General features: G+C 46.9%; 1 protein-coding gene across 3 annotated transcripts in view; it reads left to right on the plus strand.

Annotated features, from left to right (window-relative positions):
- IA-2 (tyrosine phosphatase IA-2) overlaps window positions 1-15,503 on the plus strand; it is a 663,183-nt gene that overhangs the window by 573,772 nt on the left and 73,908 nt on the right. For all 3 annotated transcript variants that reach the window (XM_070532244.1, XM_065429889.1, XM_070532245.1), the window contains one exon: window positions 10,470-10,612. In XM_070532244.1, coding sequence (XP_070388345.1) covers window positions 10,470-10,612 — 143 coding nt within the window. The remainder of the gene's footprint in view (window positions 1-10,469; window positions 10,613-15,503) is intronic.

Raw genomic sequence — 15,503 nt, forward strand, 5'->3', positions numbered from 1 at the left:
GGTAACCCACAGTGCTGTTTGAAAAGCCCAATCAAACGCGCTTCTTATTTATAGGAGGGCACTTTTTTTTGTTTCAAAGCGAATAGCATTGCCTACTGTGAGGAGCTTTTCTTATCTATTTAGCTGACAACAGGCAAATAGTACGTTCAAGTGGGGAGGGTTTCAATGCAGCTGAGCCAACACAGCGAAAGTAGATAACCGGATGAGGAGGGTGGTGCCGGTGTCTGCGATTGGTCCGCTTCCCCTTCCTTAGATTGCGGTGCCTAGTCGAAAATCGTGGTGGCGTGCAACGGAAGGTTAAAAATGCCGCTAAAACGGGTGCTCAGCAAAGAAGAGTTGGCAGAGTGATGTTGTATACATCCGGAAAGCGCTCGATAACGTTATCTGCGCTGCAAAAACTTTTATTATACACAAATAAATCCGTTCTCCCCTGCACCTGCGAGTAACTAGTGCCAGAGCGATCGGCGGGCAGCCATTTTCTATTCCTGTAGAACGGGGCAGTCCCCGGCTATTCAGGAAAAAAATCGTTTTGTTCGGCATAATAATGCGTCTTTAAAGCGAGCGTATCATTCTGACGCGATGAATTATCGCGGTTTCGTGATGTTGCGGGATAAAGGTGACGGTGGTGCAGCCAGAAAATGTTTGACAAATAGACGCGGGCTAATAGCGAAAAAGGCGTCGAATCATAAAAAAAAATATTTTTCTTTTGCTCGGTCTAATCGTGCACAATAAGTATTCACATGATGTCAGATCAGGCGTTATCGCGGTTTTCGTGACACTGCGTGACAGACAGTAGAAGTGGAGGTGGCTCGAAAATTTTCTGAATAATCTTGAAGGGCTGACTGCAGGGGCGCTATAACGTAAAGCTATTCCAAACTTTTATATTACAATATTGCAATCAGCCTTCCGCGATTGGTCAAAAAATTCTTTGGACCGCCCCCACTTCGCCTGTCTGTCACGCGACGTCACGAAAATAGCACTAGCTGATACTACGTGTACACACTGATTATGCATGACTTGACCGAGCAAAAGAAAAATAGATGTTTCTGATTCGACCCTTTTCGCCATTAGCCCTGGGCTATTGGTCAAAAGTTTTCAGGCTGCGCCCACTTCACCTGTCTGTCACGCAACGTCACAAAACTGCGAAAGCTCACCGTGACAAAGTCACGTGTACGCATTAAAGATGCATCAATATTCTGAACAAAACTGAATTTTCTTCTGAATAGCCACAGGCTCCCCAGTGCCGAAAGGAATAAAATATGGCTGCTGCCGATCACTCAGGCACTGGCTGCTGGCACCTGCCGGAAAGCATGGATTTATTTGCGTATAATAAAGCTTTATGCGTGGCCGTGTAACGTTCTCGAGCACTTTTGACACGTTTACGACCTCATTATGCCAGATATTCTTTGCTGAGAATCCATTTTAGCGTCATTCTTAAGCTTAAGTTGCATGCCGCCGCGATTTTCGACCAGCCACCCCAAGCGAAGGAAGGGAAAGCGGACCAATCGCAGACGCCGGCACCACCTTCTTCATCCGGTTATCGATTTTCAGTGCACTGGCTTGGCCCATCGAATCCCTCTCCACTTGAGCGTGCTCCTCGCCTCTTGTCAGCCAATTAGATAAGACAAGCCGGTCAGTGTAGGCAATAGTATTTGTTTCTCAAGCAAGCAAAAGTGACCTCCTATGAACGAGGAGAGCGTTTGATTGGTCTGCTCAAACAAACCTGCGGGTCAACCCCCGATGCTAGAGAAGTATGGAATAGCTTTAAGTTATAGCGCCCTATATCTGCATTTGTTCACTTGAAAAAACTGCTATCTTAGTAGCTTAAATGCCGAATTTTCGTTGTATTTCACGCCCATTCCACGGCGCCGCTAGCACCAAGTTGACGTCGTGGGTTTGGCATTATTTTAACTTACATTTCTTCCATGTTTTTGTTTTTTTATAGAAGTAACGTGTCTAAGAGCGTCCAGGTTACTTTCCGTTTATGTTAAAAAACTGTAATGTAATTTCTTTTTATTTATGGTAGCTACCTAGCGCTAACTATACGAGCGATCAGGCGTTATGGCTAGACGTTGCCGAAATCTGCGAGACCACACGTAAGTGCGGGAGTGCGAATATTGTGTCAGCATCTGTCACCCGCTTTTGTCGTAAAGTCGTATAGTTCTATTTATAAAACATGCGGTTCATCTACTAGTCTTGAGTCAAGCTGAATCGATCAACACAGCTACTTCACATGATAGTCAGTTTTCTTATTACCTTAACATAGGTGTAACGTTACTTCATACAACATTTTATTTGACTCATATGCTAGTTGGTACATGCATGACGCCCATTTTTGCTTTTAAGAAGTAAATTAAGGTCAGCCCACTCGGAACATGACAATAAAAGAGTTATAAGTATAAAATGACGAAGATGAGTTATTACAGTCTTCAAACGTTGTAACGATTCTCTCTCGCTCTCTCTTTTTCTCTCTGTGTTTGTGTGTGTGTCTGTGCTTGTGTGCGTACCATCGCAGCAGCATTCAAACGCTACACCAGCGATGTGTCTTGCAGCAGGCATTACAAATTTAAAGAATCGAACTTTGTACTCAGGTTCCGAAACAAGCAAAAAAAGAAGGAACGAAAGCAGAAAAGTGGCGTCTACATCCAGATTCTCCGAGTTCGCGGCTTCCTATAACGGCGCCGAAACGGAGCCCGCACGAGCGGGGAAGGACATAGGTATTTAGGTATACGGTGGCTGCGGAGGATGGCGCGGCGCGCTTTTCCAATTTACACCCGGGGCTCGAATTGCCCGTGCACCCCGGTACAGTTTCTTCGCGCGTCCTCAAGCCGCGGCTCGGCTGTCTTTGTCAGCGGCGGCGACGTCGCCGGGGCTTGGAGCGAAGAAGCGCACGCCCCACGCATGCCTGGCCGCTTTCGCGGGATTTGCGCGAATTGCGCGTCTCGGCTCGCGCGGTGTGACTCGCCTGCTCCCTCTTCGAGGATTAGGGCCCGAGAGCTGTGAGAACCGAGAAACCGAGCCACGCTGCGCGCGCGTGGATGCAGTCAGCCAGCCGTTGGTTGGTGGCGGCGGTGGTGGCGTGGTTCTCTTCTTTTTTCGCGTGGCGGAGGAGCAAAGCCAGGAACGAGGTATTCCTCTTGAGTGCCAAAGCCTGTTCCCTGATTTTCATGCGCCTCCCTATCCGTTTGCTTGTTTCTCCTCGGCGAAAAACTAACTGGTCGGGCTGCTGGCGTTGCCACTTTTTATTTATTTATTTCTCTCTCTTCTCCTTCCGTTACTACTAGTTCTTATTCCGTCGTCTTCTCCCCGCTAAAAGGAACGAGTCTTTTTTTCGACCATCTTCCAACGACTTTTTTTTTTTTTTGCCCGGATGTGTCACCGTTCCCGAAGAAGGCAACGACTACGTGCGCGAGGGCGTTTATGAGGCTCGCTCTGGTTGTTGCCGGCGGGACGTGCCGTGTGGTGTAGCCTTAAGCCTCTGAGCCGGCAGAGAGAGAGAAATAACGTTTATTTGCACCCGCAAAAAGAGCCCCGAGGAGGCAAGAGTCTTCCTGTCTCTTCGGCTTACTCCTCCCCTTTCAGCTGGCTGATGCTCCTTGGAGCTCAGCGGTGTCCAGGGCCATGCCGGCAGTCTTTTTATCTTTCATTGCTTTCCTTTTTTTTTTCGACTGCTTTTCCAGAAGGTTATGATGGGACGTATGTTTGCATTTATTGCGTCACAAGTGCATGCGCAACGCAGGTGAAAAACACTCTTATGAAAAGAGGGAGTGGGAAAGGGAGAATTCGATGGGTGCCTCGATAACTGCGGTGAGTTTAAAAAGTAGCTGGAGAATTCACGGTGTTTTCCCTGCAAAAGTTTCTGCGCTTTTCTACAGAGGAGAGTATACGAATGAGGCTTTCTTTCTCCAACGACGATAAAAGACTGAATTCGCGATACTTTTTTACCTAAAGATACTTCGGATAGGCTGGAACATTCGTTGTTTTTGATTATCGCAATCACGATTGTCGAGTCTTATTCTCCACGAATGTCTCTGCGAGTCCGCGTCAAACGGAGTATCTAAAGTCGCGCCTTTTGTCTAAATATTAGGTTAGAGAAGCCTGGGCGGTTCCCAATGCTTGCGACTCTGTATCCCGCAGTATCTAGTTAACTTATTTTTCTTTTTTTCTTTGACGGGGCAATTGCCAAACTGTACGAATTGAAGACACAATTTCGAAGGTTATTTGAGGTAGCAGGCAGGAAAGAATCAAGGTTGCTGTTCAGCCACTTTTGTTGTCTGAGATATACAGCTCAATCGAATGGTCAAATAGGTAGGCGAACACGCATAACAGCGCATAAAATGTTGACAGTGCAGAGCATATGAGATGCACGAAGTTTAACCAAAGAGGCTGCATGATTTTCTGTACCATATCTGAGAAAAGGGGTAGCAGGCATTGGTGGTAGGAAGCTTATACTAAGCTCCGAAGGAAATTCGTCGTGCTACCTCTTTTCCGTGTGCTGCAAAATAGCGCATTTTTTCTATATGCAACTATTATGTATACTCCTTCCTGCACGCACTGATATAGCAGTGCCCCGAACCAAAGACCATCTATGTAGCTATAATATATGTACAAAAAGAGACGTACGGCCATTCGCTCGCTCGCGCGCGCAGACACGCGCACACATATCCGTCCCCTTCACCCCCTCTTACTGAAGGAACCAACAAAGTCTGCTGATTTGCTTGTTTGATTTCGTTTTACAATGAAGCACTTCGTGAAGCGGACTATAGCTTCCCTAAAGCGAACTATGCACGCCTAAAGCCGAGACGAAACCTAAAACGTCTTCGAGCACGGGATTGTCGTAAATAAAACTAAATTGTTTCACTGGTAATCCATCCTAACTTTAAATGAATGAAAAGTTCAACGCGTATTTACCTTTACAACCATTTCACTTGCACCCACTAGTTTTAAATTAAATAGAGAAGATGCGAGAAAATTAAGTCAATAATTTCTTTTTTCTGACAATTTCCGCACGACCTATAACCTCGCGGTCGTCTGTATAGGTTTACGTAAATAAATATAACACCCGAGAAGGTTTGCTTTCTGCCTTTATCCCTGTGCCCCTTACATCGTGTACCGGCCAGATTGAGCGGAATCAATAAATACGCATAACAACTCTCGGGGAAAAAAAGAAGAAAAAAGAATGAAGTAAAGTAGCACGCGCCACGCAGTCACGTATAGTTATACGGACGCGGCTTGAGGCCGTCGCCCTCGGCGGGACCCGTACACCGCGACGTGTGGCAGCGAGATAAGTGCGCGGCTCGAATCAACGACAGAGAGAGAGAGAGAGAGATGGGGGGGGGGGGGGGGGGTGACGAAGAATAAGTGCAGTTCCCGCCAACGCAGCCCTGACGCCAGCAGAAGCGCTACCACCCACCACAGCCAGCGCGGAGCCAGCGCTTTTACACCCTCGCGCTTGGTCTGCTGGTGGCAGCTCCGACGCAGAAGCGGACGCCCCTCGACGTACAACCACGAGCCGCCCCGGCGTCCGCTCTCCCGCGCGTCGCGGCTGAGGCGAAAAGTGTGTCGCTTTGTCGTCGGCGTCAGGGCCCTCCTCTCGCTTCTCTTCCGTTTCCGTTCACTCATATCCGACGCGAGCGTCCGCCGCTGCTCCGGCGGGGTTTTTCGCGGCGACCGGCTCAAAACGTCGCCCGTGCTTGGTGCTCTGGCAGCTTCGAAGCGTCTGTGTGGTATCTCGCAATGGTTCGTGCGGTCGCCCGTGTAGTTCGCCACGGAGCCGATAAGTTCGCGTCGCATCTAGGGCTCCGGTTCAACGTTTAGGCGACGCCAATCGACGCGTGCCATGGCCGACCCGCGATGCCATCTGTGTGTGCGTCAGCAGAAATTCTGTTGTCTTATTCGCCTTCCTTTGTTGTGTCTGTAGTGCATGCGGTGCCAGCGAAGTCCCAGTGCTAGTATGTAAAGCCTGCGTGGTCTGTGCAGTGACTGTTTGCGTTTGGCTCGCGCTGTTTCTTCCTTTCCTATTATATTTTTTTTTATCTCGGCAGTTGTGGTGATAAGTGCGGTCCACACTACACCGTGACTCCGTTGAAGTCGCCGACTTCGAAACTTCATTTGGTGCCATCGTTCTTCTTTCTTTCTCAATGCTTTCAGAATTTGCTCCGAAGCCTCTCCGCGTCGAGTTTCAAGGCAAGAAATGCGTTTCCGCGCGCTGTGTTCTCTTTTCTGTTGACTGAGCGTCGCCTTTGCGGGTGCAATGGGTCACTCGTGATTATTTAAATGCGTGAGCATTAAGAGTGTCCCATTTTTTTTTTTTTTGAAGTGGGTGTGAAGAGCAGGAACTCACATATATATATATATATATATATATATATATATATATATATATATATATATATATATATATATATATATATATATATATATATATATATATATATATATATATATATATATATATATATAAACGAGAAGAAAGGGGGTTAACCGAGGGACCCGATATTTATTAGTCATATAATGAGAAGCCAACAAACACTGACACCAAGTACAACATAGTGGAAATTGCATATGCTTAATAAATGAAATAAAGTAATGATAAATTAATGGAAATGAAAGTGGATGAAAAAACAACTTGCCGCAGGTGGGAACCGAACCCACAACCTTCGCATGTCGCGTGCGATGCTCTACCAATTGAGCTACCGCGGCGGCGTTTCCCCATCCACTTTCTTGGGTATTTATGTGTACTAGTAGAACCCTGGGAGTGTTAGCCAGCGCCCCCACTCACAGACCTTGGCGGCGGACGTGGAACGTCTTTTTTGCCGCAGGCGTCACGAGACCGTGATCTTTTCGGGTGAAGGCAACTGGTCAATAAACCCACAGGTTTATTGACCTTCAGGTTGCATATGTGGGTTTATTGACCAGTTGCCTTCACCCGAAAAGATCACGTTCTCGTGACGCCTGCGGCAAAAAAGACGTTCCACGTCCGCCGCCAAGGTCTGTGAGTGGGGGCGCTGGCTAACACTCCCAGGGTTCTACTAGTACACATAAATACCCAAGAAAGTGGATGGGGAAACGCCGCCGCGGTAGCTCAATTGGTAGAGCATCGCACGCGACATGCGAAGGTTGTGGGTTCGGTTCCCACCTGCGGCAAGTTGTTTTTTCATCCACTTTCATTTCCATTAATTTATCATTACTTTATTTCATTTATTAAGCATATGCAATTTCCACTATGTTGTACTTGGTGTCAGGGTTTGTTGGCTTCTCATTATATGACTATATATATATATATATATATATATATATATATATATATATATATATATATATATATATATATATATATATACACGCAGGAAAGAGACGACGAACTATTTGGAAGACCTATTTGCTAAACTTGGTGGACCAGCCTTCGTCAAAGTACAGCGGTCCCTGTACTCTGTCGAAGGCTGGTCCACCAGCCGAATACGTTTAGTAAATAAGTCTTCCAAAACGTTCGTCGTGTCTGTCCTGCGTATGTTACGTCGGGTCCTGCGTGCTGAACTTTCATTAAACCCCCTATATATATATCGTAAGACGCCAACAAGAATGATACCAAGGGCAGCATAGGGGAAATTATCGACAGGTTCTTAATTGAAATGAAGAAATGATAAATCAATGGCAATGAAAATTGATGAAAAGACAACTCCACACAGTTGGGATACGAACCTACGTCCTCGAATTAAGCATGCGATGCTGCGGTGGATTGAGCTACGTACACCGTTTTTCCATCCACTTTCATTTCCATTGTGTATAACTGCTTTAATTCAAGTAAGAGTTGCAGATAATTTTATATATATATATATATATATATATATATATATATATATATATATATATATATATATATATATATATATATATATATATATATATATATATATATATATATATATATATATATATATATATAGCAACTGACGCTAGTCTACTACGGACCACCGTGAGTTGCGCTTCGCTCCTCGAAGAGGCCGGCCGTGTGTCCGAGTGAGCTCCTGAACAACACATTTACAATGTGGTGAACGCGGTTTAAATCATGAATGCGGGACCCTAAAGAGGTGTGACGTAATGTTACCGCATTTCTCTCGCCTTTACCGTTAAACCGCAACTGATGTTCTTACGCTTTTCTTCCCTCGTTATTTTCTCCGAGGGAACGGTAGCTTACAGCATATAACATAACATTCGCAAGTTCCGCCGAGTCTAACGAGAAAATAGCGTGAGCCAAGCAGTTCGTGAAGTGTATACACAAGGCATGTGACAAATTGATGCGAATAACCGAAAAGTTAGAAGAACATCGTTTTATCCACATACATCCTTAGTTAAGGGCATAGGCTGCATGCTATAACCGTCATTTTAGTATATCTGCAGCCAGCAGAAGTATCCACCTGAAGTATAACACGAACTCCCGCGCTGCACTTGTTGAATACTAGTGACCGTACCGTAGTGTTACACCACCATTCGTTTCATGCGGTGCTATGAAAACATTCCTGACAATCATGTTTGAAATCAAAGAAAAAAAAAAGAAAGCGGCCATCTGTTGTTTTACCTCGCACATTGGCGGTTTGAAAAGAATTCGGGATGCAAGAAATAAAAGATGCCCTTTATTCCGACCTACATATTTAATGTAAGCCGGATACTTGAAACGTGGCACACTCCATCAAGTTTAAGACACGCTCCGCTTTCTCCGTCCAAACGCGCATGAAACACGTCAACTCTACTCTGTTACAGTTGCGCATGTAATTACCCGCGTTACGAAACTGCCAGCTCCTTGCTGCTGCTGCGCTGCTGTCACTAGAGTACTCGGCGGTGTCGTGACGTCGCTTATATTTATTATTACTGTATCGTGGTTGTAAAACGGAGAGCGGGAGGGGGAAGGGGGGAGAGGAGTACCGACTGAAATCTTCTCTAATTTTTGCCACGAAAATCGATTGATCGTCGAAAGAGGCTGCCTCTGCCGAGCGCATAGTAGCGTATCGGGTGATGAAAAGGAAGTAACGAGCGAAGAGAAAGAAGGAGAAGAAAACGCTTCACTGTCCGATTTGCTTTTGACTTTGTTCGCCGCTAAGCGTGGGCCGTTTATGCTAATGTTCCTTTTTCCCACGTGTTCTGTATATGGAAAAAGGGCGAAGCGGGCCGATCCGCACAGATCACTCTTCATCACGGGCGTTTTCCCGTCTCCTCACTAACTCGTTTACTCCGGAAAAAGAACTCTCGCATCAGCGTGCGCGGCTACACGCTATAGATGAACGCAGATTCCATAGTGGCTTATACTTTACGGCATCCCTGATTTGAATCTTGCGTTCAGTTGGCGTTGCTTATGCTGTTTGAATCGCGCATAATTTCTACGTTATTTAGTCGCGCGCACACGGCGTCACCAAACGGCGTAGCACGCTGCTAGCACCCTCCCCCTCCTGCTCTCCGGCTTTTTCCGGGAACGCTGAATTCTTGACGCGTGCACTCAGCGTGAAGGCAGTTAACATCGTCCATCTTTTCCGCAATGGTTGTTATGTATAAGTTTGGAATAATTGTTCAGGAGCGCTCGGAAGACACGAATGTAACGATCGAAGGCTGTAGCACAATGACATGGCGAAAGAAGGTAGATGACAGGGAGGGAGGGAAGGAGGGGCGCAATCCTGAAACGTCAACGCTATTCCAGTATTCTTATTCTTTCCACGGGATTCTCGTGACGCTGGTCGCTGTACTTATGTGATAAACTTGTCCGACTCGCGAGAGCTGGAGATGAACCTGCTAACACAATTTTCGGCTTGTGTAGCTCAGACATATAACACGCTTTCTCGCCGCTCCTTCTCTTTATTATTATTTTTGTACTTTCTCACCTAAACCAGACACTGGCTGAAAAACCTCGAACAATTTCTGAACTCGTGTTTCTTGAGATACACATCTGCGAAAGCGTATTTTCACAACAACAACAACAAAAAGTTACAACTTAAGATGAAAGCGGACACTCCTCGGCTTTACAGTGCCTGCTGATGACCACGTTATCTACGACATTCGCGGCGACTCGTCTAGAGCTTGCGACCAGCTTGTTTAATTTCACTGCAAATGGCACTGGTCTGCCTAACGCCCGGGGGGTTTATGCGGGGTCGGCACATCATTCCACACCGAGTACCACCCACGCACAAATGGCGCGCAAGACATTCGGTATCTCGAGAAATCGTTAGGGTTAGGTTTGATTCGGTTAGGCTCGCTTAGCCTCGTGGACGATAAGTTCCCCGAGCCGCTACTGCGATTCCCGCACGAGGAATAATTTTTGTATTAGCATAAGTGAAGCAAACACAGACACGTTCACGATGTGTGCCCCTGTCGAAACAGAACGCAACATTCAACAGTGCTCGTGTGTTTTGCTTTTAATATCTTTGGCAAAAAAAAGTGTTTGCTTGGAGCGCTTATGTTGGACGTATGGTCGTACGATGCAGGACCTGTGCCGCCAGCGCATGGCTGCAAAGAGCCACGAGAGCGCCGAGTCGGTGCACGTGGCCACGCAGTCGCCCAAGCGAGTCAGCAGCCTGTCCCAGAGCGAGCCGTCCCAGCCCGGCTCCAGGTCGTCTACGTCATCCTGGTGAGAGATGAGAGCCCCCTCCCCCCCCCCCCCCACCTCTTGCTGTGCGGTGCAGGAAGTGTGTCTGGCGTTGTTCTCTCTCTGTCTTCTTTTTTTTTCTATCCTTCTCTTTCATTATTTCATTTACAAGCCCTCGCATATTTACCTTCACACAGGGTAGCCAACCGGTAAGGTCTCTGGTTAACGAAACCTCCCTGACTTTCTGTAAAGGGGCACTAAAGCGAAAAAAAGAAGTTTAGCTATATTACTACGTTATACTTCCAGGCGCTATAAAAAAAAAAGAAAAAAAAGTGATAATGCCCTTCTTACCGTGAGAGGAAGGATGACAAGCCAGAAAAGGCCCAGAAGTGAGAGCAGGGTGGCGACGCTCTTTTGAAGTTTGCTCAGCGGCTCACCCTGACATTGAAAGTTCCGCCTTGCATGAGTGAGGTGGAGAAGACCGTAGTATTGGACTGTGCAGAAGTACAGCTTCTACAATTTGGAGCATATCTTTTTTTCATTGCGGAGGTTCTTTCTCTTCGAGCCTTTTCTCGTGGACACTGTCGTAAGGATGATTACTTAGCCGTGGAAGAAATTGTGTTTGTTTCAATAGGCGATGAATGTCGAGACAAATCTTTCCTGTATTATTACTTTTCTTTCAATCCTTTGGCTCTTCCTCAAAATTTCTGTTGCTTTTTAGTGAGATATACATGTATTTTACAGTGCCTTTAGGATAGAAATTTGTGCATGTTGGTTTTGCGTCCTCAGGCAAAAAAAGAAGACGCGGCTTTTTGCGTGTCGGTCTGTCTTCGTGTTTTCGTCGTTTTAGCGACATTTGCCGGTAGGATTCTAACGGCTTCTAGCAAATCCCCTTCCGTGGGCGCTCCATAACAGTTCAAGATGGACGGATGGATGGACGGATGGACGAACGAACTTTTTTTATTCCTCGTTCCCTTATGGCTCCTACTTAAATCGGCCTGGTCGCTTTTCAAGTGCGTTCTATTGTTTTATACAGGGTCCTCAAAGTTGACCCATCACTAATTGTAATAAAAAAAACTGCCACAGTTTCGCCAATGCTGGTTGTACATATGGTTTATGCGTTTTGGCAAATACGTTTTTTGCGAGCGAGTCAGCATGTACGTTTGGAACAGAATCTTTAACTTTTTACATATCGCTATTATGGTATATGTGCAATTAGAAACTTGAAGACAATCGTATTCGAGTACAACTCCGTTCTGTTTGACACTTCTGCACACCGCTTTCATTCCGAGATATTCTTCGTCAAATTTCACGCTCTGTACGCTAATTTCTCGTTCAAAGGTAAAAGACTCGGCATAAAAATTAAACTTTCCCCGGCTGCACCCCCTTCTCCTATGTGACGTACTTATTCTGTGTTACGTGCCAGTCTAGAAGCCGGGCGGAGCTAATAACAGCTGCGCACCTGCTATCGGATGGCAAATTCACGACTGGCACTGTTATTATTTTTCCTGAACAAACGGCTGATCGACTCACGGGAGGGTTTGTCTTTTGAACGCACTTTAGAAGCATTAAATAAATTGGAGTGGCCTTCGAAAACAACTGTCTTCAATTTTCTATTATAAACATGTGTCATAATCAGGCAATTTATAAGGTTAATTAACAATTTCTTGTTAATTGTCTAATGGCCGGTTTTACTTGTTAGCGATCATTGTATCCGCCAAAGCGCATAGGTCACCTTTGCAAGCAACACTTGGGGCGCTATAACGTAAAACTATTCCAAACTTTTCTATTCCAATTCTGCTATCAGCCCTCCGCGATTGGTCAAAAACTTTTTTCGACCACCCCCCATTTCACCTGTCTGTCACGCGACGTTACAAAAACCGCAATACCTCCCCATCTGATATGATGTGTGCACACTTATTATGCATGATTTGACAGAAAAAAGAAAAACAGTTATTTCTGATTCGACCCCTTTTCGCCATTAGCCCTCGGCTATTGGTAAAAAGTTTTCGGGCTGCACCCACTTCACCTGCCTGTCACGCGACGTCACAAAACCGCATGAACTCACCGCGTCAAAGTGACGTGTACGCGATAAAGATGCATTAATATGCCGAACAAAACTGAATTTTTTTCGGAATAGCCGCAGGCTGCCCCGTTCCGAAAGGAATAAAAGATAGCTGCCGCCGATCGCTGAGACGCTGGCTACTCGCACCTGCCGGAGAGCATGGGTGTATTTGCGTATAATAAAACTTCTTGCGTGACCATGTAACGTTTTTAAGCACTTTCGACACGTTTACTACCTCATTCTGCCAACTCTTCTTTGCTGAGGGTCAATTTTAGCGTCATTCTTAAGCTTCCGTTGCATGCCGCCGCGATTTTCGACCAGCCACCACAAGCTATGTAAGGGAAAGCCGACCAATCGCAGACGCCGGCACCACCCTCTTCATCCGGTTATCGGTTTTCAGTGCACTGGCTCTGCCCTAGTGAATCCCTCTTCACTTGAGCGTTCTCCTCGCCTCTTGTCAGCCAATTAGATACAACAAGCCGCTCAGTGAAGGCAATGTTATTCGTTTTTCAAGCAAACAAAAGGGACCTCCTATGAACGAGGAGAGCGTTTGATTGGTCTGTTCAGACAACCCTATGGGTGACCGCCCGGTGCTTGCGTCGGTGGTTACGCAAATTTGACGTCAGGAAATTCGAATAGAAACATATTGGAATAGTTTTACGTTATAGGGCCCTTGCTTAGGTATTACAGCCTTCTAAATAAATTTACTGATACTTTAACTTTGATTACACTGTATACGTCTACATTGCTAATTTACAATGTGTCCCACTTAGCAACAGCTAACGTTATGTACGTTTATAAAACTTATGATCTTTGTTTCGTTAGTCCCCTATCCACCAGGAATATTGTTTTCTGCTAAATAACTGGCAAGTTGGAGAAGATTCAACATTCTAATTCCTTATTTCTTCAGCTTAGAGTGTGTCTTCCGATGGGAAAGTCGTTATTGCGTCCTACAACGTCTCATTCAGTCGTTTTCAGCGCAAGCACGTACGCGCACGCAGTTTACCCGTGCGCACATGGTTAGCCGCAATCGACTATGAGGACTTCATCACAAACGGCAGTCCATCAAAAAATTAAACCGATAGAGCAGTTTCATGCGAAAAGAAACAAAAGATGCCAGGTCGATGACTTATGAGTCATCCTACGAATAGGCAAGCCGGTATCGCACAACGGCTGTCGGGCAGCTCGGAAGCCGCGGAAGGAGCGACACGTGACCAAGACTAAGCGCTTCATTTAAACCACCGTCACGCGCCTCGCTATTCCGGAAGCGCACATTCATTTCCGCGATGCGTGTTTTTTTGTTCCGGCCTCGCTTATCGGAATGAGCCAGATTCGCGATTCCTCGGGAGCAGCGCATTTGTTCTAGCTTTGCAGCCTCCTGCCCAACGCTATACCTTCTAGAGAGGCAGTCCACATATTCGTTGATTTCTACCCCGTTTGGGTGCGGCCGACCTTTCCGACATTCATGCAGCCTACAGTGTTTCCTGCACGGCCGTCCCTTTCACCGAGTTCGTGTAGTGGCCCGGCACAGAAACAGGCGTCGAAAGTACCCGCATTTCTCATTTTGAGGAGGCCACGGACAATGGCGAAAGCCTACTACGCTGCCCCAGCCGAACGCGCTCGAAAACAGACCGAACTCGGGGAGCAGAATATATATATATATATATATATATATATATATATATATATATATATATATATATATATATATATATATATAAATATATCGATGCAAAACGCTTAACCCTCGCGGGCGAGAGTTGGCGTGCTCGGCGGTTGTTTCGCGTCCCTGTTGGTCGCTGCGCCCGCCGAGGCGAGAAAACCCGACGCAAGCGCTGCGCGTGCTATAATACTAGCGCGGCAACGCGACACGTAGTGCAACAGCGCTCTGTCTGCACTGCGTGGTGCCTGGCGCTGCGCGGCGGCGGTCGGCGCGCGAGCAGAGACGCAAATGGCCACCGACGTGACAATCCAAACAAATGGCTTCCCCTCGCTGCAGCGGCGCGCGGCAGTGCGGCCTACCACCACTCCGCGTGCGCTACTGCCTCGCGCCGCCCGTCTTCCCGCTTCCTGCGCCAACCCCTTTCCCGTACGACGTACTGCCTATTATTTTTCAGCTCGCGCCGCGTTCTGTTAGCGTCGGCGAGCCCCGTTTGGTTCGTGGGTCTGGGCCGGTATTTTGTAGCGATGCCTTTTCCGATTCTATGCCTTTTCAGGCTTTTCGCGCTTGGCCAGTGGTCAGAGCGACGGTCTGCCCACATTATCAACGCGATCAGGCGGCCGTGTGTGGTTGATGATAAGAATAGCATAGTATAAGGCATAAGGCATCGCTACAAAATAGCGGCCCTGAACAGAAGCGGGGGAGCATTGTTTGCAAGAGGCATGCGAGAAAGAGGGACCCTTGTGTGCCGTCGCCGCAACTGAGGCGAGAGTTTAGAACAGCTTTTCTCTCTTCCTCCCCAATCCGAGCTCTGTTCGAAATGCCGCACCATGCAACTGCGGAAGCTGGCGACGGCATCGATGCGGGGCCTCCCTCGCAATTAAAGGAAAAATAATTGCGACGGATGGCCGGCAACCAGCATCAAGTACTCGTACCTGCGGGTTCCGCCTTCAACGCAAAAAATAAAATAAACACAAAAAAACATTGAAGGCAGGCGTGCAACGCTGCGCACGACGACTGCGTAAGAAACAGTGTGGGTAGCAGCAGCAGCAGAAGCAGCAGCAGCGATGTCGGTAACAACGGTACGCGGCAACCTGGAGCAGCAGAGGGAGGCGCACCGAAAAGACGAGGGCGGAGGAGAACGAGAAAGGCCACTTCTGCCGAGTTGCCGGCTGTCTTTTAATTATGCATGCCGGCGCCGGATTTGC

The sequence above is a fragment of the Dermacentor albipictus genome, chromosome 1 (genome assembly GCF_038994185.2).
Source record: "Dermacentor albipictus isolate Rhodes 1998 colony chromosome 1, USDA_Dalb.pri_finalv2, whole genome shotgun sequence".
NCBI lineage: Eukaryota > Metazoa > Arthropoda > Arachnida > Ixodida > Ixodidae > Dermacentor > Dermacentor albipictus.